Source organism: Portunus trituberculatus, chromosome 24 (assembly GCF_017591435.1).
Source record: "Portunus trituberculatus isolate SZX2019 chromosome 24, ASM1759143v1, whole genome shotgun sequence".
NCBI lineage: Eukaryota > Metazoa > Arthropoda > Malacostraca > Decapoda > Portunidae > Portunus > Portunus trituberculatus.
In genome coordinates this window covers 3,111,800-3,139,643 of record NC_059278.1, presented here as the reverse complement: position 1 = coordinate 3,139,643, position 27,844 = coordinate 3,111,800, and the positions used below count along the sequence as shown (strand labels likewise).

General features: G+C 45.1%; 2 protein-coding genes across 6 annotated transcripts in view; both read left to right on the top strand.

Annotated features, from left to right (window-relative positions):
* Positions 1-27,844, top strand: part of LOC123508326 (serine-rich adhesin for platelets-like) — a 303,730-nt gene that overhangs the window by 260,708 nt on the left and 15,178 nt on the right. The window lies entirely within an intron of this gene.
* On the top strand, positions 8,204-14,882 carry LOC123508328 (WAS/WASL-interacting protein family member 3-like). The gene is made up of 2 exons (XM_045261944.1): positions 8,204-8,836; positions 14,368-14,882. The coding sequence occupies exons 1-2, from the start codon at positions 8,781-8,783 to the stop codon at positions 14,738-14,740; spliced, it is 429 nt and encodes a 142-aa protein (XP_045117879.1). The 5' UTR covers positions 8,204-8,780; the 3' UTR covers positions 14,741-14,882.

Sequence of the window (27,844 nt, the reverse complement as noted above, 5' to 3'; positions counted from 1 at the left end):
TCTCTCTCTCTCTCTCTCTCTCTCTCTCTCTCTCTCTCTCTCTCTCTCTCTCTCTCTCTCTCTCATGATCAGTTTGTGGTTGTTTTACTTCATAATTCTACGATTTGTTTGATTTATATGTTTCTTTTTATTCACGACAATATTTAACACGATGAGTATCAGTCAGTTAATTTGAATCCAATGTAAACTCAATCTTGTTTTTTATATCACTTGTTTTTAGTCAGTTAATTTGAATTCAGTGTAAAATCAATCTTGTTTTTATATCTTTTTTTTTTTTTTCATTAGATAAGTACACAATGAGTATTAGTCAATTAATGCCGGCAAAGAAAATTCACCTTTCTTGTAAATGTAAGTAAATGTTAAATGAGACGGTGTTAGAGAGAGAGAGAGAGAGAGAGAGAGAGAGAGAGAGAGACAGTGATAGAGACAGAAACAGAGGAAAAAAGGAATAATCGAAGAAAGAGAAATGAGGCCACGTTTAGAGAGAAAAAAGCAGCGGTAAAAACTCGTAGTAATCCAGGACACGCGATGCATTGTTCCCTAAGCGATGCAGAGATCAGGAGGAATCGTAGGTAGCCTTTTTATCGCAACATTAGTAACGACGCCATATTCAGAAACGCTTGCCTTTTTCTCCGCGACCATTTTCCAAGACCACAGAGGCTATTAGGCGAGTTCTAAAGAGTATTTTTCTTGTTGATAAAGCAGAAAACTTGTTAACATGTCACTAAAATTACAAAAACATCCTTATAAACCTGTGTCACTTCATTTAGAGCCCTTGATTATGCAGGAAACTAGAATTATGAAAACATCCTTAAAACCCGTGTCACTTCAACTAGTCCTCTTTGATCATGCAGGAAACTTGTTAACATGTCACTATAATAACAGAAACATCCTCAAAAACCTGTTTCACTTCAACTAGATCTCTTTTATGATGCAGGAACTTGTTAACATGTCACTAGAAACAAAGACACTTCCTTAAAAACCCGTGTCACTTCAATTAAAGCCCTTTCAACGTTAACATGTCACCAGAATAATAGAAACATCCTTAAAAATTCGTGTCACTTCAACTAAAGCCTTTGAAAATAGTGAAGGTGGTGTGAGGCGCGGAAGTGTTTCAGAATAGGGGCTTTTAGGGACTCGTGTACAGCGTGGGCGGTGGAGGGAGAGTGTCACGGGGAAAAAGCGGTGAATAGTAATAGATGAAGGTGAAAGGTGAAGACAGTTTTTCTCCCAACCACCAACGTCTCACCTCCATTTTCTTTTGCCTCCTGCACTGTTTACCTTGCCTCCTTTCTTTGTTTTCTTTGTCTCTTAGTTTGTTTTTTTTTTTCTTGTTTAATTGCTTTGTTTTCTTTGTTCTCCTTCATTTTCCCACTTTTCTTCACTGATTTCTTTGACTTCCTTTCTTTTCTTTACCTTAAATCGTATATTCAAATCCTTTTTCTTTATTTCCTTTGCTTTTCTTCGTTTTTCTTGATTTCCTTGACCATCCCTTCTTTTTTCTTTACCTTAAATCGTATATTCAAATCTTTTTCTTAATTTCCTTTACTTTTCTTCATTTTTTTTGCCTCCTCGTTGTTGGCTCAAATCGATTTTCTTGTCTATCTTCGTTTTCTTTGCCTTCCTTTGTGTTCCATGCCTCCCTTTTTATTATGTTGCCTCTGTGTACACCATTTTCTTTATCCTCCTTGAACGTTGGGCGGACATGACAACCTCGCAGCTGGTGTGTCGCCTCCCGGGGCTCCAGGCTGCGGGGAGCGTGTGTGACAGGCGAGCCATGGGACGCTTGATGGCTGATAAATAAAAGAAAGTAGGTGACGCGCTAGAATCCTGCGGGACGTCATTATAGGCATTTTTGAGGGGTGGAGAGAGAGACGGAGAGAGAGAGAGAGAGAGTAATCACATCGTCACACTTAGCTAGAGAAGAAATGCGGTGGGTGAAAACACGAGAAGCATCCACGAGAACCACGAAATACAGATCATCTGACCAGCATTTCCTAGCGGCACTCCAGAAACCAGCCAGTGACACTACCACACTGCTGCTGCTTTCCCGCTTAGCATCTCCCAGCCACATTCTACACCAGGAAGACAGTAACACGAAGTAAAAGGAAAGAAATTGAGGCTGAAACAAAAAAAAGTGAAATATCTTTAAAAGTAAGCTAGCTCTAAAAATACTGAAGACACCCACGCGTAGCCCAATCCTCGCTCTACCGCTTAGCATTTCCCTCTACACCAGGAAGACAGTAACACGAAGTAAAAGGAGAGAATGTTACTTTTTTCCAGCCTGTAACCTTACCACCAAACAATTTCATTAATAAAGTAACAGAGTAAAAAGAAGAGTAGTTATAATCTTAGGTCCAGCCACGTTTAGTACCAGGACAGTAACATGAAGTAAAAGAAGAGAATATTATTTTTTTCCCACTTATAACCTTACCACCAAACAGTTCCATTAATAAAGTAATAGAGAGTAAAAGGAAGAGTACTTAACCTAACCTAGCCACGTTTAATATCAGGAGGAGAGTAACAGAAATTAAAAAAGAAGAGTGTGTTACGTTTTCTCTTCTAACCCATAAACATACGACCAATTTCATACTAGTGATAGAATAAGAGAGTGTAAAATGAAGGCTAGTTGTAATATTTAAGTCCACCCACGTTTAATATTAGGAGAATAACAGAAATAAAAAAAGAAAGGTGTGTTACATTTTCTCTTTAACCCATAAGCTTACGACCAACCAATTTCGTACCAGTAATAGAGTAACAGAGTAAAATGAAGACTAGTTGTAATCTTAAAGTCCAGCCACGTTTAATATTAGGAGGAGAGTAACAGAAATTAAAAAAGAAGGGTGTGTTACATTTCCTCCTTTAACTCATAAGCATACGATCAACCAATTTCGTACCAGTAATAGAGTAACAGAGTAAAAGGAAGACTAGTTATAATCTTAAGTCCAGCCACGTTTAATATTAGGAAGAGAGTAACACAAAGTTAAAGGACGAGAATATTACATTTTTTTCCAACCTATAACCATACGACTGACCAATTTCATACTATCAACAGAATAAGAAAGAGAAAAAAAGGAAAGACTCCTTATAACCTTACTACATTTGATATTAAGAAAAGAGTAACAGAATTTGAAAGCAAGGGCGTGTTTCATTCTACTCCCAACCCAATACAGCAAAATGGAGACTAGTCAGAATTTTACCCCAATATCATCCAACACAAGGAAGTGAGTAACACAGACCAGGGCATCACCAAAACCCATATCCTGAGACACTTCCGCGCCTCACAGCACCTTCACTATTTTCAAAGGGCTGTAGTTGAAATGACACGAGTTTTTAAGGATGTTTCTGTAATTCTAGTATCATGTCAACGAGTTTCCTGTATTACCAAAGGGGTCTGATTGAAGTGACACCGGTTTTTAAGGATGTTTCTGTAATTCTAGTGACATGTTAACAAGTTTTCTGCATTATGAAAAAGAAAAATACTCTACAACTCGGCTAATCGTCTCTGTGGTCTTTGAAAATGGTCGCGGTGAGAGAGGGAAGCGTTTCTGAATATGGCACCAAGCTCAGCCGTACAGGAGCCGAGGGACAGAACACAGATGTAAGATTGTGATCAGAGGAGCCGCCTGAGAGAACGGCTTAGCAGAATGGACGGAAGGATTAGAGGTCAGGAAAAGATTAGGAACGTTGGGCCTATCGAGTTGGTGTTCCAAAGTAGGGTTACGGCGCCCTTTGTGGTGTTATCGGGAACTGCGTCGCGTCCCGGTGGTTCAGAGCAGTGCTATAAGGAATCCAAGACCATTAAAGAGTTTTGGTAATAGGTTTTAGAGGGAAACTAAATGTGAAATGTAAATAAGAGGGCAATGTGGTTCGTCTAGGGGTTCAAGGAAGTGTTATAAAGAATCCAGGTCCATTACAGGGTGTTGGTAATGAAATAGAGAGGAATTTGAAGTGTAGTGGTAATCAGGAAATAGAAACAGGTAAAGGTGTTGGTTTCTCAGGCTGTTCAGGGAAATATTGTAAGGAATCCACTACCATTATAAGGAAATTCAAGGCTTAGTGGAAATTAGAGGAAAATGTAAAGGTGGTGGTTTTCCAGGTGGTTCAGGGAAATATTTTAAGGAATCCACGACCATTATAGGGGATTTAATGCTTAGGGGAAGTCAAAGGAAATAAAGACAGGTAAAGGAATCCACGACCATTATAGGGGGATTCAATGCTTAATGGAAGTCAAAGGGAAATAAAGACAGGTAAAGGAATCCACGACCATTATAGGAGGATTCAATGCTTAATGGAAGTCAAAGGGAAATAAAGACAGGTAAAGGTACAGATCACCAGGTGGGTTAGAGAAATAGTATTATGAATTCCTGACCATTGCCGGGTAAAGGTGAGGAGTGTTGTGGTGGAGGAGGAGTGGTGAGTGAAGGAGTATTGGTGAGAATATTGATGGATTCCTCATATGGCTTTTTACGGAAATTCCAATCGAGTCACTAGCACGCGTGATACTCCTACCTTGTGACTCCCACGTGGTAAATTACTCTGTCTTAACTTTACTACTTAACTTCATCTAATCTTACCTAACCTGATTTATTCTTACCTAACCTAATCTATTCTTACCTAACCTAAGCTAAATTAGTCTCACCTAACCTAAGCTAATTTAATCTAATCTGACCTGACCTAACTTAACCGAATCTAAACCAGTCTTACCTAACGTATTCTAACCTAATATTCCTTAAATCTGCATATCTTTGTCTAATCTAACCTTACCTTACCTTTATTTTACCTTACCTTACCTTACCTTCCCTTCCCTTCCCTTCCCTTCCCTTCCCTTCCCTTCCCTTCCCTTCCCTTCTCTTCCCTTGCCTTACCTCACCTCACCTCACCTTACCTTACCTTATCTTTACCTTAGCTTTATTTTGGAGAAGAATCTGGTGGCTGGAATGTATTTAATGCGCTGAATCTCTATAAATAACTTGCTATTCATCAATGAACACGTTATATTTTCTAGTGCCATATGCGTTCGGTAACTACTGAGTGAAGTATTCCTTGCGTCACTGCGGTCACGTCTGGTTATTTTTTGTATCACATTAAAGAAATAGCAGGAGGGCAGGCCGAGGATGACGTCAGTTGAGGAATGTCAGCTGACTGTCCTGTGCTCCCCACCAGCCACCCAGTCAATCACTCAACACGGACCTGAGTAAGCGTCTCTCACCTCTGACTTGCATATCAGCGCCTCTCTCTCACACACTCACCCTCTCAATCTCTCCTCGCCTCTCCGTGTCTTATCGCGCCTCGCCATAAGAGCCCAAGTGGAATTGTGAAGCTCTGGAGTGAGACTTTCAGATAACTTAATAAGAATTCTGCATCATCAATAAGAAGAGAATATTCATGAGAACCCAATTGATTATTCTCGTGGCCTTTTGAAAATCGTGGTGAGTTAACAAAGCGTTTAGGAATAGGGCGTTAACTACAATCGTTCACTTCTCACTTCTCACTCCTCACACTCCCTCAGCAGGTCCAGAAGAGCGTGAAACAAGGGCGGGACGTGTCAAGAGTGCCGTCTCAAAGGTCACGTGGGGGGAGGAAAGGAGGGAGGGCAGCTGTGCAGGAAGAGGCTGTAACGGGACTGAAAAAAATTGGCTCAGTTTCATCTTTTGGGCGGAGGCGGGTGACAGGGCGTGACAGCTGACGTTATGATGATGGAGCGGCGTCGTGAAGTGCGGTGGAGAGGCAAGGAGGGTGTGGCCGAACTGTAATAATCCTCCTAACGTGGCTTATTTTCACTAGAAGGCGGTGACGATGTGTGTATGCGTGTGTGTGGGTGTGCTATTAGGGTATTATTCCTCCTAACGCATCTTATTTTCACTTGGAGGCGGTGACGATGTGTGTATGCGTGTGTGTGGGTGTGTATGGGGTGTTCTGTGCCAGGGTCTCACTAATACCGCCGCTGTGCCTCCCGTTTCGCACAGATGGTTGGTGCTAAACTCGCCCTGCTATGGAGATAAAGAAGCATCGTCAGGCGTTCCTAGTTGAGTGGTAGCTTCAGTATTTTTTGTGTGTGTTTCTGCTCGTTTTTCCGTGGCCAGCGTGTAGGTGGAGGCGTGCAAGGCAGTTGGTCTAGTTTGCTTTCAGTCTCCGTGCCTTCTCGGCGACGCCCAACCCTCCGTTACTACCTCCACCACCACCACCACCTCTCCCCAACCCTTACCCTTCTCCACCTCCCTTCTCTCTCTCTCTCTCTCTCTCTCTCTCTCTCTCTCTCTCTCTCTCTCTCTCTCTCTCTCTCTCTCTCTCTCTCTCTCTCTCTCCATCTGTCATTTGGCGCCACCTTGCCAGAGAGAGAGAGAGAGAGAGAGAGAGAGAGAGAGAGAGAGAGATAGAGAGAGAGAACAATAGCCAACATATCAGTAATGGTAAGTATTGCAAAAGTGAGGGTGGCTGAGGTATGCAAATAATAGTACTGGTGATGGTGGTGGTGGTGGTGGTGGTGGTGGTGGTGGTGGTGGTGGTGGTGGTGCAGTGTGGTATGAACAAGTAGTGAAGCGGTGTGGTAAGAACGAGTAGTGGTGGTGGTGGTGGTGGTGGTGGTGATGGCGGTGGTAGGAACAGGTACGGTAGTGGTAGCGGTGGTAGTGATGGTGGTGGGCGGTAGCGATTTCCGTACAGGCGCTACCAAGGTCTCTCTCTCTCTCTCTCTCTCTCTCTCTCTCTCTCTCTCTCTCTCTCTCTCTCTCTCTCTCTCTCTCTCTCTCTCTCTCTCTCTCTCTCTCTCTCTCTCTCTCTCTCTCTCTCTCTCTCTCTCTCTCTCTCTCTCTCTCTCTCTCTCTCTCTCTCTCTCTCTCTCTCTCTCTCTCTCTCTCTCTCTCTCTCTCTCTCTCTCTCTCTCTCTCTCTCTCTCTCTCTCTCTCTCTCTCTCTCTCTCTCTCTCTCTCTCTCTCTCTCTCTCTCTCTCTCTCTCTCTCTCTCTCTCTCTCTCTCTCTTCTCTCTCTCTCTCTCTCTCTCTCGATCTCTCTCTCTCTCTCTCTCTCTCTCTCTCTCTCTCTCTCTCTCTCTCTCTCTCTCTCTCTCTCTCTCTCTCTCTCTCTCTCTCTCTCGGTCAAGTTCTATTAACGGATTCCAGCGATAAGGAGCAAAAAGAATAGCGATGTAGCGAGATAAGAGCCACAAACAATGCTTATATTTAGCGGAAACTCGATCTCTATCTCTTGGACGCGATAAGAAGAGTGCCATTGTGCTGAGGGTGCCACAATCACCGCCACAGTAAACAGATCCTTCCCCTGTGACGTCATAATGAAGGAGGGACGGAGGGAGGGCTCAGGAATGTCATCACTGGCCATGTGTTTTGTAGCGAAGGAGAGAGAGGGAGAGAAGGAGAGCTGTGAATCTGATCTCGTCTTCTCTCTCTCTTTCTCTTCCTCTCTCTTTTTATTTTTTTTTCCTGGTTCTCTTATTTACTTCTCTTCTTTCTCGTCTTTTATTCGTTTCCTTCTTTTCTGGTAATTTCCTTTGTTTTCTTATTCTTTCTTCTTCGTGCCTTTCTTATTCCCTTTCTTTGTTTTCTGTTATTCTCTTTTCTCATCCTTTATTCTCTTCTTTGTGTCTTCATTTTGTTACTTTCTTCCTGCCTCTTCTCTCTCTCTCTCTCTCTCTCTCTCTCTCTCTCTCTCTCTCTCTCTCTCTCTCTCTCTCTCTCTCTCTCTCTCTCTCTCTCACTGATCGTCCTTCATTTTCTCACCAATCCACTTCATTTTCTCCGTCCTCCCTTTCTTCCGTCAGTCACTCGTGATCTTTGACAACTTGAAGTCCTCCCTCAGTCGTTCCTTTCCCTTGTGTCACTCCTCTCCCACTAACCCCCTCCTCCTTCACTCCTCCCCTCCCTCTTTTTCCTCCTTCCTTTATTCCCATTCTTCCATCATTACCTCTTTTTTCTCCTTAAACACAAAAGCGAGAGAAAGAAAACGGCGAAGCGGTCGGATGCATTGAACAGTCACAAGTAAAGTTCAAGTCCTGTAGTGGCATTGCTCAGCGTGTGTGTGTATGTGTGTGCATGGACAGTAGGAAGACAGGGGATGGGGGGTGAAGGCAGGGAAGTTAGGACGGGGAGAAGGAGAGAGAGCGGGGGGACGGAGGGAGGGTGAAAACGGGTCCTGAAGGAGTTGGGGAGACGGGGGAGAGATGGGGGATTGGGGACTCGGAGCTTCAGTCTTAGCGGCGCTGTGGTAGGAGTGGTGCTGGTGCCCGCAGCCTCTCACTTCTCGAGGGAAGGAAAAAAAATAAACACACACACGCCAAGCCACTTAAACTCCTGCGCGTGTCTGTGTATGTGTGTGTTTACGTGTGTATGAGTGTGTGTATACGCGTGTAGTAAACATAAACCAGTGGCGTGTGGGGAACGTAATGTAATCTCGGTGGCCTCGTGATCCTTGTTATAAGTGAAATGTTGCATGAGGAAATCAGTGACATCCTTGGACAGGGAGCGAGTCTGGAACCTGCCCGGGAGGATTTATCGTGATGCGGTGATGTGATGTAAGAAAAATGAGAGATAGAGACGCGTGAAAAGAGCGAGTGCGTGGGAGTGAGAGTAGGCCAAGATAGTAACTCTCCTCTCACGTTGATTAGCGTGATGTGAAGCGAAGCAGATCTGGAATAGCGAGAGTGGAAGCTTGGAAAAATGTGAGAGGCGGGGAGGCGGTGATAACAAAGATACCGCTGGGTGAGTAAGGACTGAATCACCAGTAGTGGCTTGACTTGGTGCTCTGGCCGACACTCAGGCAGAAGGATGTCACTCACCACCTACTGCAGCGTCTACAGAGGGTACCAGCCTTCCTTCCTCAGGTACGCAGGGTTGCTAGGCCCTTGAGAAGTGGACGTGTGGCTCATGTGTGGTAAATGTCTTGGTTATCTCATCAAGTTGACGTGCTTGTTTACCCTCCTCATTAAAGCTGTCATTTACTCGTTTAGCCAAGACCAGTGAGGAGAAGTTTATCTGCTTACTCAACCCAGTAGGCTGTGATATATTTGCTTACCCAACCTCGTGTGTGTGTGTGTGTGTGTGTGTGTGTGTGCGCCTGTGGGCGGAAAGATCACCATCGGTCAGTCGTGTTGCACAAAAACTATAACGTTAATCAGCTTCCCCCGACCCTTGGCCTCCGTGTGTCCGTGTGTTTATGTGTTGGTGAGGTGTTTGTTGACTGCCTTGTGTCATACTGGGTGCCACGCGACGCTCAAAGGCCCCTTGTGTGTGTGTGTGTGTGTGTGTGTGTGTGTGTGTGTGTGTGTGTGTGTGTGTGTGTGTGTGTGTGTGTGTGTGTGTGTGTGTGTGTGTGTGTGTGTGTGTGTGGATGCAGCTATCGGACCTTTCATCATTTTCTTTGTCGTCACTCGATACTTGCTCTCAAAGTGAAAGGTCTGGATGTAAATTAAAACCAACACATTCTTTGCAGATATTTGAAGAAATCAAGATCACAAAATTACAAAGTAGAAACGAGCTTCACGTTTTTACCCCCTTTTTATCACTGCCGAGACAATAAGCTGAGTGAATTAGCGATGTTCTATTGATAAGTGTCAGTGACGTGCAAAAAGTGTTATATTCTCACTCGCTCGGAGAAAGTTTACTTATATGCACGTAAAGGGGAGGTGGGAAGTATTGCCATGCACTCACACGCACCTTTGCATCATTGGTGAGTTACGGAAACCCAGCGTGCCCTTTAACTCACGCTGCCAACACGTTTTCATAAGGAAATGAAAGAGGGATGACTATATTCTCACCTCTATTGCCTCCGTGTGTGTGTGTGTGTGTGTGTGTGTGTGTGTGTGTGTGTGTGTGTGTTTCTTGTTGCTGTTCTTGTTCTTATGGAATGATTTTTTATATACTCGTATGCTTTGTGTGTGTGTGTGTGTGTGTGTGTGTGTGTGTGTGTGTGTGTGTGTGTGTGTGTGACCAGTAAGGTACAGTACAGGCAGGTAGGCAGGTGATAGGAAGGTGTGTGGGTGTGCCCTTAGGTTAGTGGAGGGGACGGCAGGTCAGTAAGCCAGCTGACCTAAACAGTAAAGGTTCCCGCGTTTCACATTTACCCTCCACCTCGCCGCACCACCACCACCATCACCACCACCACCACCACCGCCGCCGCTGCCCAGGTATACAGTGCAGCGTTGGTATTTGGATGTTTCTCAACCCCTGAGGGACCTCGCCGCGTGCCTTATTGAGATACGCACTGCACCTGGACACATTCATTACCGCTAAGCACATTGATTAACACAACCACTTAATTTTCACCGCAGTCAGTGACACAATCAATTAGGAACAGTTTGGTAGTTAGGTAACACTCTACTTCATTATTCGTTATATTACAGTTAGTCCCTTCAGTACCATGACGCGTTTCTATATTCATTCTGCTTACTATTTTGTGATTTTATACCGCTTCAGAATAGTGGTCTGTGGCCATTAATTTCCTGACCTCCATAAACCCTTCGTAATGTCAATAAAATGGTATAATCGTACACAAATTTCAAGGTAAAAATGTCCTAGTATTGAAATGGTTAACAGTCACATAATTTTCACCTCATAGTTAGTAACACAAGCAATTAGGAACAGTTTGGTGGTTATGTAACACTAATTCATTATTCATTATATTACAATTAACACAGACACAATTTTCATCTCATAGTTAGTGACCCAAGCAATTAGGAACAGTTTGGTGGTTAGGTAACACTCTGCACTTCATCATTCATTATATTACGGTGTCTGGGTACGATGTAATAATGAGAGCGGGGTTGAATGACGGTGTTCATTGCCTCCGTGGTGCCCTGTGTGTGGCGGCCTTGGTTGGTGTGCCGTGCTGGGAGCGCCGCTGCTCTGTGGGTCTGGCCTGAGGCGCCGCTGGTGTCCCTTTACCATCTCATTAATTAAGGAGCACTATTAAACATGCAGTCTCTTCCCTAGTGTGTGTGTGTGTGTGTGTGTGTGTGTGTGTGTGTGTGTGTGTGTGTGTGTGTGTTCTGTCCCTCGTGGATACTAGTGTTACCTTGAAAGTCTTTAGAAATGGTCTTATAATTATCATTATTATTATTTATAGCGTGGTGAATTAATTCAGTTTAGACCTTTCTGTAAAGTATTGGTGTGATTTTGAGCACATATTACAAGTATTAGCATAGTCTCCCAGAAACTCGGCCGGTTGACGTGAGAGAAAATGGAAGCTTTTACCAGTAACTGCGACATTCCTTTGCGTGGTTGCAAACTTAATGCGGAGTACTTCATTAACCCCTTCACTACTGGGACGCATATTTTATCATAATTTTCTGGTATCATTAGACGAATTTACTCACATTAGGAAGAGTCTATGAAGGACACAAGATTAATGGCCAAAGTCTTCACTGTTTAAATACCCAACATAGGATTCTGAAGCTGTATAAAATCACCAAATAGTAAACAGAATGAATATGAAAACGTGTCCTGGTGCTGAAGGGGTTGATTCAGCACGTGGAGATCCTCTATCAACGTGCAAGTAAGTGGAGGCGCCGTGTTGCTATATTAACCCTGCGTCCGTTAGCATACATAGAGATAACAGCCAGATAGCGAGCGAGTGACGGGTATATAGCTTGGTGATAAGAACCGTGTGTCTTATCGCGTGAGAGAAACAAGGGAGCTTTGAGTACTGTAACCGGGAGAGTAGAGAGCAGTGTAAACTTTTCCTTTCACTATTGATACCATTATGAAACTCTCTCTCTCTCTCTCTCTCTCTCTCTCTCTCTCTCTCTCTCTCTCCTTAATGTTGAGATGCTAAATATAATGTGTAAACTTTCCTTCTTTAGATAATTATACACTGAGGCGAGATGATATTGCTGCTTGTGTGTGTGTGTGTGTGTGTGTGTGTGTGTGTGTGTGTGTGTGTGTGTGTGTGTGTGTGTGTGTGTGTGTGTGTGTGTAGGAGTGGGGGATGATGGGTATTTGAACTCCCCCTAATGCTTTATTTGTCTACGGTGTGTGTGTGTGTGTGTGTGTGTGTGTGTGTGTGTGTGTGTGTGTGTGTGTGTGTGTGTGCGCTGAGGTAGTAACTGCAGTCGTCTTGTTTAGGATGACTCACTCCCGGATATACTGACGTGTGCGTGTGTGTGTGTGTGTGTGTGTGTGTGTGTGTGTGTGTGTGTGTGTGTGTGTGTGTGTAGTCATTGTGTACGTGTGTGTAGGTACGCGCACGTGCGAGACGTTTTCTTCGTTAAAACCATATAGTATTTCACGTCTTGAGTACACGTGCTTACTCAGAACACACACACACACACACACACACACACACACACACACACACACACATGACATCGGCATAGTGTGTGTGTGTGTGTGTGTGTGTGTGTGATGTGTGTGTGTGTGTGTGTGTGTGTGTGTGTGTGTGTGTGTGTGTGTGTGTGTGTGTGTGTGTCTGTTTGCTAACCTTCAATCAAAGGTGTGCACACGTGACATGGATATCACGGACCCTCCATCGTCTCTCGCATCACGTTTTCTGTCACATACTTGGCTCGTTACCTTTTGTTTACATATCGCATCTGGCAACCCAAACTACTTAACAATCCTACTCTCTTACACTTTTCACCATTAAAAGAGAAAAAAAAAACAATACCTCTTTCTTACTTTCAATTACGTTTTTCCTCCTAGATATCCGTCAAATCTGTAACTACAATAACTTTTACACATCTCTATTTACATACAAACGTGACACACTTGACCTGTATGTCTTAGAGTGTACAGAAATGTCGTCGCAGTTGGGTAAGCATGTGCCAAGAGAGTGGATTCTTGTGTGTCATCTTCTGTTCAGTGTTGACAAAAGGAATGTAGAAAGAGAAAACAGTGATTGAATTGAGTTTGATGTGAAGAAGGTGACGAATTAGATGTCGAGAGAGTTGTGAAACGTGTGGGTGTTAGAGGAGGAGGAGGGGGAGGAGGAGGAGAAAGAGGCAGAGGGAATAAAACTGAATGGGAACACTTGAAGGAGAAACAGGATGAAAATAACTGAAGAGAAGAGTCACGAAGAGATGAAAAACGAGCAACAATGGTATGAAGGAGAGAATGGTGATGATTGAAGGAGAAACAGGTGCAGGAGGAGGAGTAGAAGGAAGAGGAAAAGGAGAAGGAGGAGGAAGGGGGGAAAGGGATTGACAAGACGAAGAAGAAAAAGAATGTTGTAAGTGGATAAGGAACAAGTAGGAAAAATAGATCGAGAAGGAAGAAGAGGTGGTGGTGGTGGTGGTAGTGGTAGTGGTAGTGGTGGTGAAGTGTGGTTGCTTGCCTTGTAGTACGTAACAGTAAGGATTAGAATATTGCATCCCCCATATATCTTGTTAGCTCGTATGCCCACACTTTCTCTCTCTCTCTCTCTCTCTCTCTCTCTCTCTCTCTCTCTCTCTCTCTCTCTCTCTCTCTCTCTCTCCTTTACTCCCATATTCCTCCTCCTCCTCCTCCTCCTCCTCCTCCTCCTCCTCCTCCTCCTCCTCCTTTTCTCCATTGTCTTTCTTGATTTATTCAGTTTTGTTCATCTTTTTCATCTCGTTCTTCCTGTTTTGCCGCTTCTCCGTTTTTTCATTTTCTTCAAATCTCTTTTCTTTGTTCCATCTTTTAGTTTCTTATCTGTTTTCTTTTTTTCTTTTCTTTAGTTTTTATCTCTTAGCCTGTCATGTCTATCTGCTTTCCCCTCCGCTTTCTCCCTCTTCATTACCTGCACTATCTCCCCGCCCCCTTCCCCATCTTTCCCATTCTCTCTCTCTCTCTCTCTCTCTCTCTCTCTCTCTCTCTCTCTCTCTCTCTCTCTCTCTCTCTCTCTCTCTCTCTCTCTCTCTCTCTCTCTCTCTCTCTCTCTCTCTCTCTCTCTCTCTCTCTCTCTCTCTCTCTCTCTCTCTCTCTCTCTCTCTCTCTCTCTCTCTCTCTCTCTCTCTCTCTCTCTCTCTCTCTCTCTCTCTCTCTCTCTCTCTCTCTCTCTCTCTCTCTCTCTCTCTCTCTCTCTCTCTCTCTCTCTCTCTCTCTCTCTCTCTCTCTCTCTCTCTCTCTCTCTCTCTCTCTCTCTCTCTCTCTCTCTCTCTCTCTCTCTCTCTCTCTCTCTCTCTCTCTCTCTCTCTCTCTCTCTCTCTCTCTCTCTCTCTCTCTCTCTCTCTCTCTCTCTCTCTCTCTCTCTCTCTCTCTCTCTCTCTCTCTCTCTCTCTCTCTCTCTCTCTCTCTCTCTCTCTCTCTCTCTCTCTCTCTCTCCTCTCTCTCTCTCTCTCTCTCTCTCTCTCTCTCTCTCTCTCTCTCTCTCTCTCTCTCTCTCTCTCTCTCTCTCTCTCTCAGCAGTATGTTTAGTGTTGACATGGTAAGCTAACTTAGTGTTGTTGTTTCCTTGCAGTGGCGTCACCTCCCGCACCTCCGCAGGGCACGACACCCTAGCCACACAGCAGCTAGAAGCCCCGCGGCCCCCTCGCTTCCCCTCCCACCCCTCAGACCCCCACCACGCCCCCCAGAACGCCCACCCAAAAAGCCCACGTTGCGTTCACTGTTCCACGGACCAAATCCCGATACCTCGGCTCAGAACCTCGCCGCCGCCGCCGCCGAGCCCTCCGACAGAATCCCTTCAGATGTGGAGCCGAGGCGCATCGAGGACACGGGCGAGTGTCTCAACCTGTCCCCTGCCCGCCCTTACTACTACAGGAAGCCCCCCGCGCCTGATCCTCCTAAGTCACCCCCCGCGCCGGCCTGCCCGCCACAGCAGCCCACAGTAGCCACGCCAGCCTCTCCCAAGCTGTCAAGGTCACCGGCGACTCTACCGCACCCCCCCTCCACCCACGCCGCCCACCTGGTGCCGCCCACCACTGCTGCATCACGTTCGTCCACCCCTGACCTGCCGCCGCCGCCGCCGCCACCGATCCCCGACGGAGAAGTTCTCATCAGTGATGAGCCTCTTCCGCCGCCGCCCACAAACCTGGAGGTGGCCACGCCCATGGAGGCGCCCCCGCTGCCCCCGGAATCCCCGCCGAGGGAGCGACTCCACGGAACGCCTCCACCTGTGCCTCGGGAAAATGGCAAAAGCCTTCCGGCCCAGCAGTAAGTACAACCATTGTCTGTGTCTGTCTGTCTGTCTGTCTTGTGTCTGTCTCTCTACCCGTGGCTTGAAGGGCCTCTTCCGCCGTTCCTTGGCGGAGGGCCTTTGTTCCCTGGAGGCGGTGGAGGAGCAGCCCTGGTAAGGTATGGTGATGGTACTTTAATGAGCTCCAGTGACACAAGTGTTACGGGACTCGTGGGGCTCGGTGTGTTGCTGCTGTGTGACGGCTACGTGCTGTGCCTCACCTTTGATTAACCTGAAGACACGCACCAGTTACGTGACGCAGACGCTGTGTAAAGACTAAATCTTTAGTCTGGTGGGCAGCTTGGGACGCCCTGGTGCCGTTACTCGGTTTTTTTTTTTTTTTTACATTATTTTTTGTCAAGAGAATTAACTTCCCTCGGCCTGCGATATGTGTCCATTTACTGTTTCCCTTTCTTTTCTTTGTTTAGTTATGTTTACTCACCGGCTGGAAAAAATAAATTGTCAGCGAGTAATGTTCAACACACGGTACCGTTGTGGCATGAATATTACGTCCTGCCAGTATGATGTGAATACTCGCCCTGCTGGAAGTGAGGAAGTGTGGAAGCGACTAGACAAGGAAGTATTGGAGAGAAAAACCACGAATCCAAGAATGATAACAATACTAAAGAAAATGCCAGTACTAACACAGAGAGGAATGTGAAAGACAATAGAGCGAGGCGTGCAAATATAACAAATCATCGTCACTGGTAAAAGAAGAAAAGAGAAAGAGAAAATAAAAGGGAATCCAGATATAGAACCACTAGTAAAAGAAAGAAGAACACAAGAGAACGTATAAAAGAAATCCCAAAAGCAAAAAGGAGAAATTGCATAAAAGAATGATATACGAAAAAAAATAAAATCGTTCTTAAAATTGAGGCAAAAATGTAAATGATGAAAGAAGGAAGAATGTGAGAGAACAAATAAAAGAAATAAAAAGAGAATAAAAAGTAGAAGAATCGTAACTGACAATAAAAAGAAAGAAAGAAAGAATGTACGATAGAGAACAAGAAAAACCTAAAAATAAGCAGAAAAATCTAAAAATAGTGAGAAGAAAAGAACAGAAAGAGAGAGAGAGAGAGAGAGAGAGAGAGAGAGAAAGAAATAACAAGGCGTCCAGATATAAACACAAAAAGAAAAGGAAAACAATATCTGCTGCAGTGTACCAGGCGCGGAGGTCAAGATCATGACTAGGAAAAATAGAGAAATATATAACAAAGCCTTGATATCATTTCCTTGACTCTCGTGGATGTCTGGCGTTGTGCTGTATTGTTGAACCTCCTCTGCGCTGCACCTCCGCTACTCTCAAGACCTTAGTTGAAGATACAAGAATATTTAAGCGTGTTTTTATGGTTCTAGTGACATAGTAGTGAGCTTTCCATATAATTAACGGTGAAAACACTTCAAAAAGGCTCTATATAGTTGAAGATAGAGTAATTAAGCACGTTTTTTTTTTTTTTTTTTTTTTTTTTTTGTGATTCTAGCAGTAAAGTATTGTTGAACCTCTTCTGCGCTGCACCTCTGCTACCTTCAGGACTGTTTAGTTGAAGATACAAGAATATTTGAGCTTTTTTTTTATGGTTCTAGTGGTAAAAGTGAGATTACCGCAGGCTCTATATAGTTAAAGATACGAGAACATTTAAGCGTGGTTTTTATGGTTCTAGTGACAAAGTAGGGAGATATACCCAATATTAACAGAGAAAGTGCTTAAAAGACTCTATATAGTTGAAGATACTATTATTTTTAAGCGCATTTTTATAGTTCTAGTGAGAAAGTAGCGAGATTTCCACATTATTAACACTTATAAGGTTTCATATAGTTGAACATGCACGGATTTTGAAGCGTATTTTTATAGTTATAAGGATAAAATAGCAAGATTACCACATTATTGACATTAAAAGCTTTTAGAGTTTTATATAGTTTGATACACGAATATTTAAGCGCGCTATTATGGTTCTAGTGACAAAACAGTGAAATTTCCACATTATTAACAGGGCAAACACTGAGAAGGGTCTATATAGTTAAAGATACAAAAAATTTTAAGCGTGTTTTTATGGTTCTAATGACAAAGTAGCGAGATTTCCACATTATTAACAGGGAAAACACGAAATTTTAAGCCCCTTCTTATGGTCCTAGTGATAAAGTAAGCAGTTTATCACATTATAGACAAGGAAAACATTCTTAAGAACCCTGTTACTCATCTAAGTGGCCTTTTGGAGTGGTCGTATTGAGAGCAAAATGTTTCAGCATACGGGCCTATTTTTCTTCCCAGCGTAGCACAAGTGGACGTGTCTGTGGGGCTCAATGCATCTGTGTGAGGAAATCTTGCGTGGGACTCTTCCAAGGATCTTCTGACGTCACCCACCCGAGCGGCATTACCTGTCCGGCCGTGGGATTAGCTCTCCTTGCATTGCCATTAACCCTTTGGCTGTTATTCGATACCTTTCCTTAACCCATTCAGTACTGGGACGCATTTTTACTTTGAATTTGGGTGTGATTAGACGATTTTATTTACATTAGGTCAGGAGATTAGTGGCCACAGTCTTCACTATTCTAATCCCCACGTAAGTTTCTGAAGGTGTATAGTATCATCAAATAGCAAGCAGAAGGAATATGAAAATGATACTGAAGGGGTTAACTGCTACTCACTAAGGTATCTTCACTTGTTCTACAGCCATCACCAATCTCTAATCTAGGTAGATATTGTGAAATCTATTGTTTTTATTCTATTTTCTTTGTCGTAGATGTGTTTGAGGGTTTAATGCATGACTTGTGGTGTTAAATATTTTGTATCGCAGTGAAAAGGTTAAAATTACTGTCCTCTCAGTTACTGCTTTACCCTTAATTTAGTTGCTCATCTATTATTCTCTAACTTCTATTACTTCTATCTCTTCCCTTTCTCTACGTTACTGCCTTTCATATTCCTATTAACTACCCCTTGCTTGCTTCCTAAACACTCATTCCTCCTTGGCACTCACGGAAGCGAAGAAAAATGGTCAGTACGCGATCTCTTGCTTAGATAATTGGGTAAAAGAACTGAAATGCCTTAAATAGTGTTTGCTTAAATGGCTCGCATCGCCGGAGGTGCTAGTGACATAATGGTGACGTGAGGGGAAGGATGAGGAGGTTGTGGAGGAGTGGAAGGATAAAGAGAAGCAAGAGGGGAAGGATGAGAAGCAGCAGCAGCAGGAGGAGGAGTAGGAGGAGGTTAAGCAACACACAGCAGGTTTTGTTCAGCGCCGGATATATTTTTACTGAGAAGTCAACCACATGGAGATTCTCTGTAGCAATTTCCTAGTCTGTGTCTGTCAGGTATTCAGTCATTCATTAATTAAGTCGTCTTTTTAGTCTTGGCTACTCAGTTAGTCGGCGAGTCAGTTGGTTCGTTATCTAGTCAGTATAGCCAGTCATTGAAGTAACAAGTCTGCCAGTCATTCAGCCACTCACTCAGTCAGCCATTCATCAAGTCTAGTCAGTCCATCATTCAGTTAGCTTATCAGTCAATTAGTCATTCAGTCACCCAAACAGTTAACAAGTCAGTCAGTCAGCCAACCATAACTTCCTATCTCATCCTTTGGTTCCAGTCCTTTTTGCAGTCCACCGTGCGTCAAGGTCTTCCCCAGCGCGCTCGGGCGCACACACACACACACACACACACACACACACACACACACACACACACACACACACACACACACACACACAACGTTTGCCTGTCTGCGCCATCCCCTCCTCTGTAAACTTTTCCTTCTTGTCCATTGTTCGCTTGCTCTCTACGGCAGGTGAAGCTCTCAGGATTATCATTATATGTCCTCCTCTTCCTCCTCCTCCTCCCGCTTCTCTTCCTCAACATCTTTAATTACCCCTATGCCACTTTCTCTCCGCCTGTACTGTTCGCATACATCGTTATCTCCGGCACCGTTAAAGAAGTAAAAGAGAGAATGAGAGAAACCACAAGGGCTTTTTTGTAAGGAAACACACTGACTGGTTAAAGCGGTGGCTGAATTGACGCATTGGTATCCCTGCCGGAGCCAAGAGCGAGTGAGCGAGCAAGCGAGACGGTGGGCGAGTGTTGACGGTGGCGGCGAAGCGTTGTGGTGTGTGCTCGGCGGCGTGCAGTGTGTTGGACTTGCTGGCGGTGTGCGGAGGTGGCGGCTTGCAGTGAGGGAGGCTCTTGCGTTGCATGGTTTTAACTCTCGCGTGTGGATCATTCCCAGTCCCAATGCGTGACAGGTGGCGAGAGAGTCGGGAAAGTCATAGACCTCCGTGTGTTGTACCATTTCCCATGCAGCTTCTGTGCGAGACGAGCAAGGCAAGGTGTTCATATCGCAACGTGTTATTGTCATGGTTCAAGTTACCGGAGCTCGTTGCGGTGGTGATGGAGCTGGAGGAGGAGTTGGTAGTGGTGGTGGTGATGGTGTTGCAACGCTCGGTGGAATGAATAATGCTGGGCTGTAATGTACAACGGTCCTTTTTCCGCGTTTCTCCTCACGTGAATCAGGTGACACGAGTGTATTGTGTTGCTGCAGGTGAAGACATTGTGTTGCATTGGTATCTGATGGCCTGAGGTGTCGACACGAGGCTTAATTAACATAATGAGTCACAGGTATAAAAATGCCGAGTCTGAGAAATTCTGTTTGCCGAGATTTATACACCTATGCAATTAATGAACTTACCTGAACTTACTCGTCATTCACAGTATTCATTGGATGGTGGAAAAGTAGCCGAATCCACTGTTGTCATCTCGGCCAGACCAGGAAAAATTAATGTCAAGCGTTAAATATACGTAGAGGGAGAGCAGGCGGTCACCTACTGGCTGCTTGTTTACACGGGAAGATTGTTGTTATCGTTTCTCTCTCTCTCTCTCTCTCTCTCTCTCTCTCTCTCTCTCTCTCTCTCTCTCTCTCTCTCTCTCTCTCTCTTTATTTATACCATGTGGGCTTTCCACGGGAGTTTATGGGGTAAAGGGGATACTTTTTGGGGTACCTCCTATCTCAAAGCCCACCCGCTAGGAAACCGTTGCCCCAGTGAGGAAGCCCAACCTACACTCTCTCCTCTCTCTCTCTCTCTCTCTCTCTCTCTCTCTCTCTCTCTCTCTCTCTCTCTCTCTCTCTCTCTCTCTCTCTCTCTCTCTCTCTCTCTCTCTCTCTCTCTCTCTCTCTCTCTCTCTCTCTCTCTCTCTCTCTCTCTCTCTCTCTCTCTCTCTCTCTCTCTCTCTCTCTCTCTCTCTCTCTCTCTCTCTCTCTCTCTCTCTCTCTCTCTCTCTCTCTCTCTCTCTCTCTCTCTCTCTCTCTCTCTCTCTCTCTCTCTCTCTCTCTCTCTCTCTCTCTCTCTCTCTCTCTCTCTCTCTCTCTCTCTCTCTCTCTCTCTCTCTCTCTCTCTCTCTCTCTCTCTCTCTCTCTCTCTCTCTCTCTCTCTCTCTCTCTCTCTCTCTCTCTCTCTCTCTCAGCGATATATAAACATTCAGGATCAGTGTGTGTGTGTGTGTGTGTGTGTGTGTGTGTGTGTGTGTGTGTGTGTGTTCTTACGGTATACTGAGACTTATCTTCTTCTTAATCTCGTCCCCCACGCCTCCCTTTCCTCCTGCTCCCTCTCAGTGCCTGTTGTTTCCATCGTCTGCCTCGTTCAAGGGACACACTCAGCCTTGTGGACTTTAACCTCTTCAGTACCGGGACGCATTTTTACCACGAGTTTTGGGTACGATTACACGATTTTATTTACATTTAAGAAGGCTTTATGGGGATCAGAAGATTAATGCACCGAGTCTTCACCATTTTGATACCCCAAATAAGTTTCTGAAGCTGTGTAAAATCGCCAAATAATAATCGGAATGAATATGGAAACGCGTCGTAGTACTGAAGAGGTTAACAATGACTCCCTACCCTCAGATCTCCACCAAGACTCGATCTGGCCATCAGAAAATAACAAACTCTAGACAAACAACTTCTCTCTTTTTTTGCTACCTTTAACTTTAATCGACTCTATTAACGAAAGGTGGTGAGGGGAATGTAAATTATGTACAGGTGGGGTGGAGGTCGTAGAGGCGAAGGTGGAAGGGTTACAGGTAGCAGAGGTAGGCGTGATGGGGTGTGGATGTGACGGTGGGGAGTGGCGGTGACTGGTAGTGGTAGTGGAGCAGGGTGGTGGTGTTGGTGGTGGTGGTGGAGGTCGAGAGGTGATGGTGCACATTGAGGTAGGGGTCGTAGTAATGGTTGGAAGGGAGGAGGTATGGACAAGGAAGGTTAGAGGTGACGGTAGATAGTGGAAGTGAATGGGGTGGTAGTGGTGATAGTTGTAGTGGTGTTGATAGGAATGGAAGTGGTGGTGGTGGTGATGATGGTGGTAGGAGTGGGAGTGGTGGTGGTAGTGGTGAAGGGAAGGAAGCAATGAGGCTCTTGGCACGGATTTTCAATGTGCGTGAGAGAGAGAGAGAGAGAGAGAGAGAGAGATACTGATACTGACTCCCGAGAAGCAACAGTCGTCTCAGTTCTCATGGTAGTGTGTGTGCGTGCGTGCGTGTATGTGTGTACGTATGTATGTATGTAAGGGTCCCGTCCTCAAGACCTTTTACTTAGCTCCCCTCACTTCCCCTCCCTTAATTCCCAAATCCATCACCCTTCTCCCCCCCCCCTCTTCACCCCACACACCCTCCACCACCACGTATAAGAAGCAGACAAAGAGAAAGAAAGTGAATGATACAGAAAAAAGGTAATATTACAAAAACCAAGACTACATCACTCTTTCTTTACGTAACTAACTATTTTGACCTTTTTTTTTTTTGCCACCTGGACACCTTATATACCTGTGACCCGCTGACCTTCGTTTAAATCGGGTCATTTTGGTCATCTGTTACCATCATCTTGTCTTTTCACGATTTATTTATTTATTTAATTTGATTTATTATTGCTTTTTCTTCTTCCTTTACACGCCAACTGTCTTTCTATTGTTATTTTATTTGTTTTATTTATTGTTTCGTTTAATCGGGTCGTTTTGGTCATCTCGTATTATCGTGTGTCATTTGTTTTTCGTTGGGTTTGTTAAAATGCGTATGGAGGGTCAGTAGGTGAAGAAACAAGAGTAGTAATGTTCAGGTGAGTGGTGTAATTTACCCGTCCGCCAATAAACGGTTTGGGAGAACAGTAAAGGGTTGACCAGTGGGTTTTCTTTTTATTGTATTTATTTTCTCTCGGGTTTTCTGGGCGCGGTACTGATGGTGACTTGTACAGCGTTTCTTTTTTTTTTTTCTTGATTTTTTTCCTTTTTTTTATTTGAGTTAATATATAGTTTTGGAACCTGTTTGGCGTGATTCTTTTTTTGTCTTTTTCTTTTCTTTTATTTGTGTTAGTTTTGGAAGACGTGCCTGCCTAGTGTCTGAGTTCCCGCTGCGGTCACGAAGAGTTGCTGAAATCGTCGCGTCCTTCAGGTGTTTCAAAAATTGTTCGTGGCATTTCGTGGCGGCATTAATTCCGTTTTATATTTCCCCGACATAGTAATATTTACAAATGCCATGACATTTTAGGGGTAGGTCAGTCTACGTGTGTCCTCCTCTTCCTCCTCCTCCTCCTCCTCCTCCTCCTCCTCCTCCTCCTCCTCCTCCTCCTCCTCCTCCTCCTCCTCCTCCTCCTCCTCCTCCTCCTCCTCCTCCTCCACTCGTCTTTCCTTTGTATTTCTATGTATGTATTCCTCCTCCTCCTCCTCCTCCTCCTCCTCCTCCTCCTCCTCCTCCTCTTCCTCTTCCTCTTCCTCCTCCTCCTCCTCCTCCTCCTCCTCCTCCTCCTCCTCCTCCTCCTCCTCCTCCTCCTCCCCCCCGTTACGTGCTTACATCGTTTTGATCTAATCGTCAGCCTCGTCGAATCTTTCATTGAGGTTCGCGTTTTGAATTGCATGTCGCCAGTATTTTAACGTAATCATTCGAAGGTTGTGACGGCTCTTGTTTCCACTTACTGTTTGGTGCTTTTTATATTTGTAGTAAGTGGTTTGAACTGTCAGTTACGTGTTTTCCTGATCGCTGGAAGTTTGATCCGTTCTCTTTTTTTCTTCTTCTTCTTCTTTTATAGACGTGACGGCATTGGAGTTAGAATTTTTTGTCCCTCAAGGTCGAAGATGAAGGTAAATCGTTTTCAATATGGGACGGGATGGAAGTTTTTTTTTTTTTTTTTTTTTTTTTTCTTCATCGATGATTGAGCCTCACGGGAGCAGCGCCACCTCGCCCATCACTGAACGGAGCCTCTTGATTACAGGTGTGTCCGCGCAGGTAAATAATGCAGAGATCTCATGTATGTAGCGTTCTGCGGCTCCAGCGGTGCCGTAAAAGAACTTGAACAATGTGAGAAAAGTTGTAGTAAAAGCAAAAGAAAATCTGTAATCTCGGAGCGTGCAGAAGTGGCCTTGGTATAACTTTGTGTTGCTCTGCGTTGTTGTGTTGTGTTGTATTGCATCTCGCGGCGGCCTTGCGTCTCCCCGCCCGTCGCCCCTCACATCCCTCCACGCCCTGATGGACAACCTACAGGACCTGCTGACCAAGATGGGCAGATTCTGGCTTCACTGGTAAGACGTTATTCTCTCTTTCCCGATGTCGCCCACTCTTCTCGTGTTTGTTTTTGCCATCCTCCTCCTCCTCCTCCTCCTCCTCCTCCTCCTCCTCCTCCTCCTCCTCCTTGTACACCTTCAGGAGTGCCAAGTCATCTCAGCAGTGAAATCGCTTAGGGACTTTCATTCTGTTATTTGTCCTCTTTAGAGAGACTTTAGAAGGTCTCCCGCTGTTGTGTGTGTGTGTGTGTGTGTGTGTGTGTGTGTGTGTTGTGGATGGGTGGGTGGGTGGGTGGGAGTATATACGTAAGTGGGTGTGGGTGTGGGTGGGATGGTCAGTCCTTCGTCCGCCTCCGTTAGTGGAGAGAGAGAGAAACAAAAACGTTAATATATGCGGCTCGTACATACTCCTCGTACTGCCACATAAAGGAGGACGTGGATTGCAATGATAACTTTGTGGCACCAGTTTTTGCGTTGCTTTTTCCTGACCTCATCTCGACTCCGCTACTACGCTAAACAGTAAGCAGGATAATCTCTATTTAAAGTTTTTTTTCCCCCTTTAATACTTCTGACAAGAGACCGACGCGAGTGTCTCTGTGTTTCCCGATTCACTAACGAGGAATGTTGTGTATTCGTGGCATTTTTGTCCTTTTTGTAGCCACAGAAAAGGCCAGGTGTCTGTTACGCCACATCGCTGCGAGGAAGGCTGGCGGTGGTGGTGGTGGGCGTGTCTTTATCTCGAGCCCCTGAGGCGGAGGTGCATGACCAGGCTGGACCAGGAAGAGGAGTGAGCGAGGGATGAGAGGGGAATACGTGATGAGGAAACAAGAAGAGGAATGGTGGAGATGGAGGATGGAAATGAGGCATGAAGGAGGGCCTGGGAAGAGAAGGGAGGGAACGGAGATAAAGGCCTGGAGTGATGAAACAGAGTCAACTGCTTCAGTACTGGGACACATTTTTACCGTAAATTTTGGGTGTGATTAGATTTTATTTATATTAGGAAGGGTCTATGGAGGTCGGAAGATTAATGGCCAGAGTCTTCACTATCAGAATCCCAACCTAAGTTTCCGAAGCTGTATAAAATCACCAAATAGTAACCAGAATAGATATGAAAATGCGTCCTGGTATTGAAAGGATTAAGAGTTGGGAGAAATAAAGGAGCAGGGAGTGGCAGGCCAGTGATGTCACGGCAGTAGGAACAGTAGGATGCATCACCAGTCTTGAGAGCGCGGGACAGACTTTCTTAATTAGATGCCAGGTCATGCCCTTATCGTGTTCCGTCCCGCCCTGGATTAAGTTACACCCAGCGACACAGAGACGAGTGTTGATGCCCCTGCAGGCTCGGGCGGGTGACATAACGCGGGGAATCATATCCTCGGCACCCAGGTCTCTTTATTGAGGCTAGCGAGGCGTGTCTATACGTGGCCCAGAGAGCATTGTTACGAAGGCTTGTTTACTGCAATGAAGACGCACTTGTGTGGAGACTTGGTGGTGGTGGTGGTGGAGAGGAGTGAGCTGAAGGAGAGGGATCTTGTTTCCGTCGCGCACCGCTTGGAGTAAGTAGGCGCTTCCGAGGTGCATGTTCTTGGAAAAAAGCACCAACTCGTTTTCTTTTGTTGTTGTTGTTGCTGCTGCTGTTGGTGGTGGTGGTGGTGGTGGTGGTGGTGGAGGTGGTAGTGGTGGTGGTGTTTTGTATGCTATAGGAAAATATCGACTTATTTGCCTTTGTTGATCGTTGACGCTGATAATAATGATGATGATAAATAAAAAGCGATGACTCCTATACCAGTCAAGGTGTTCCCTTTTCTTTTCACTTTCCCTATTTCACTTTCTAGGGACCGGCACCTCAGTGGCCTTTTTTTTATCACAGTTTTTGTTGCCCTTGGATGGTTGTCCCTCTTACATAAAAAAAAACAATAACATTAATAACAAGGACATAATGTATTAATGGTAGGGTGGACACTAGACACGGCCTGGCCATGCGACCTCCACGCCACAGCAGAGTTGGCAGAATGTTATCCACGTCTTCCCTGCGTGTCGTGACAGGCAACTCAAAGGGACAGGGCGAGGGGTCTGGGCTCCCCACTTCTATTTTTGTTTCCACAGTAAGACAAGGAGTGGCGTCTTAACCTCGACGACTCGCCTTCTGAGAGGAATGCCACTCGTTGTAGTAATGGTGATTGCTTCATTGTTGTTGTTGTTGTTGTTGTTGTTGCTGTTGCTGTTCTTGTTGTTGTTGCTGCTGTGATTGTTTGTTGCTATCAAAACTATCATTAGTATTTTTATCGTCGCTGTGGTTACCTTTTTCTGATGTTAATTTATTTTGCAAGGTGTGTGTGTGTGTGTGTGTGTGTGTGTGTGTGTGTGTGTGTGTGTGTGTGTGTGTGTGTGTGTGTGTGTGTGCGCGCGTGTGTTTGCCTGCGTGCGTGTGTCCTTTAGCACCCCTTCATTAGACTGATCGTATATTCATCCCTTTCTTTATTAACAATCACAATAGTCTTTTTTTGCCCCGGGCTAGTAGCGAGTAGCGGTGGCTGGCTGGCTGGGGAGGCTAAGGTGTGAGCGGCCTTGGTCATAATACAGGAGGACGTAAATACTCACCTTCGCCGCCCACTGAAGAACACATCATGAATATAACAACTTCATAACTACTGGCAGGTTTTTTTTTTTTGTTGCTTATTAGACTCGTGTAGACGAGGAAGACGAGGAGGAGGAGGAGGAGGAAGAGAAGGTAAGGAGATGGTAGTAGGCTCCAAATGTAACTCAAAAAAGAAGAAATAAAAAAACTTGAGGAGGAAGAAGAAGAGAAGAAGGTAAGGAGACGGTAGCAAGCTCCAGACGTAACTCAAAAAGAAAAAGAAAAAAACAGGACAAACCACTCCCCCGTCACACGCTGCACACTCGTGACGCACACAAAGGCATGACTTAACAACAAACAACGCAGCTGCAACAACAACAACACGGGGAACCCACCACCGCGAACTCCCCTGCGAGAACCGACCGTGCACAAGTCAGTGTTGGGGTTAGGTAGTGGTCTTCCCCGTCCTCCTTTACCCCCTTCCTTCCTTTACTGCTATTTTCTGGTCGCTAAATCAGGCAAGGGATAAAGACCAATGACAAGCGGACAGGTTAAAGAGCGGGTAGGTGGCAGAGGAATACATACAGGTAGTAGACTAAATGGGAGAGGCGTGGGATGGTTGCCTACATGCGACGTGTGTTTGCTACCTTGCGAGTGGCCTTGTGGGAGTAATATTAGGGAAGGTACAACATCGTGGCAGGGTGTGAAGGAGTAAGAGGATTGGGAGAGGCGTTTGTGTGTGTGTGTGTGTGTGTGTGTGTGTGTGTGTGTGTGTGTGTGTGTGTGAGTGAGTGTCATCTCGGTTCATATAATTGCATGCTTTCTTGATACCACCAATGCGGATCTTTCTTTGTGTCTCGACTTCGTTTTTATTTCACTGGGTAACGGAGGAAAATTGCCTCGACACCACCACCACCACCACCACCACCACCTTCACGAGTAGCGGAGGTGAAAGTTTGGTGTCAGGTCCCTATTTCCCTGATGACTATTGAATGTGTTCGCTGGCTGATTGGGCTCGCATTGTTGCTCACGATCGCCGAAGCAAGGAAAGTATGTATGTGTGTGTGTGTGTGTTAGGTTGGGTTTTTCTCAACAGCGACAAAAAAGAAAGAAAAGGGGAAAAAAAGAGACAGGAAGATCACGTGTAGGGAACGTTTCCTTACCGAGTACTTCCTTCCGCCCTTTGTGCTGTCTGTCCTCCCCTTCCCTTCCCTTCATTTCCCTCCTTCCCTCCCTCCCTCCCTTTCACCTCTCCATTCTGCCATACACTCTACACTATACCACCAACATCCTCCTCCTCTTACCTGTCATTTTCCTCCCCTCTCACCTCTTTCCTCCCATCTTTCCTTCTCCCCTCGTCTGATTTCTTCAACACCACTCCTCATTTTCTCTCCTTTTTCTTTTCTCCTTTTCCTTCATCACCATCACGTTACCATTTCTTTCTTATCATGTCAGTTTATTCCTCCTTTCTCTGCTTATCCTTTTTTCCATTCCCTCTTCTCTCCCCCTATCTTTTAATCTTCCTCCATCTCTTCCCCTCAAAGTTTATCTCTTATCTGCCTTATCTCCTTTCGTTTTTCGTATCGTTCATTACTCCTCTCTCTCTCTCTCTCTCTCTCTCTCTCTCTCTCTCTCTCTCTCTCTCTCTCTCTCTCT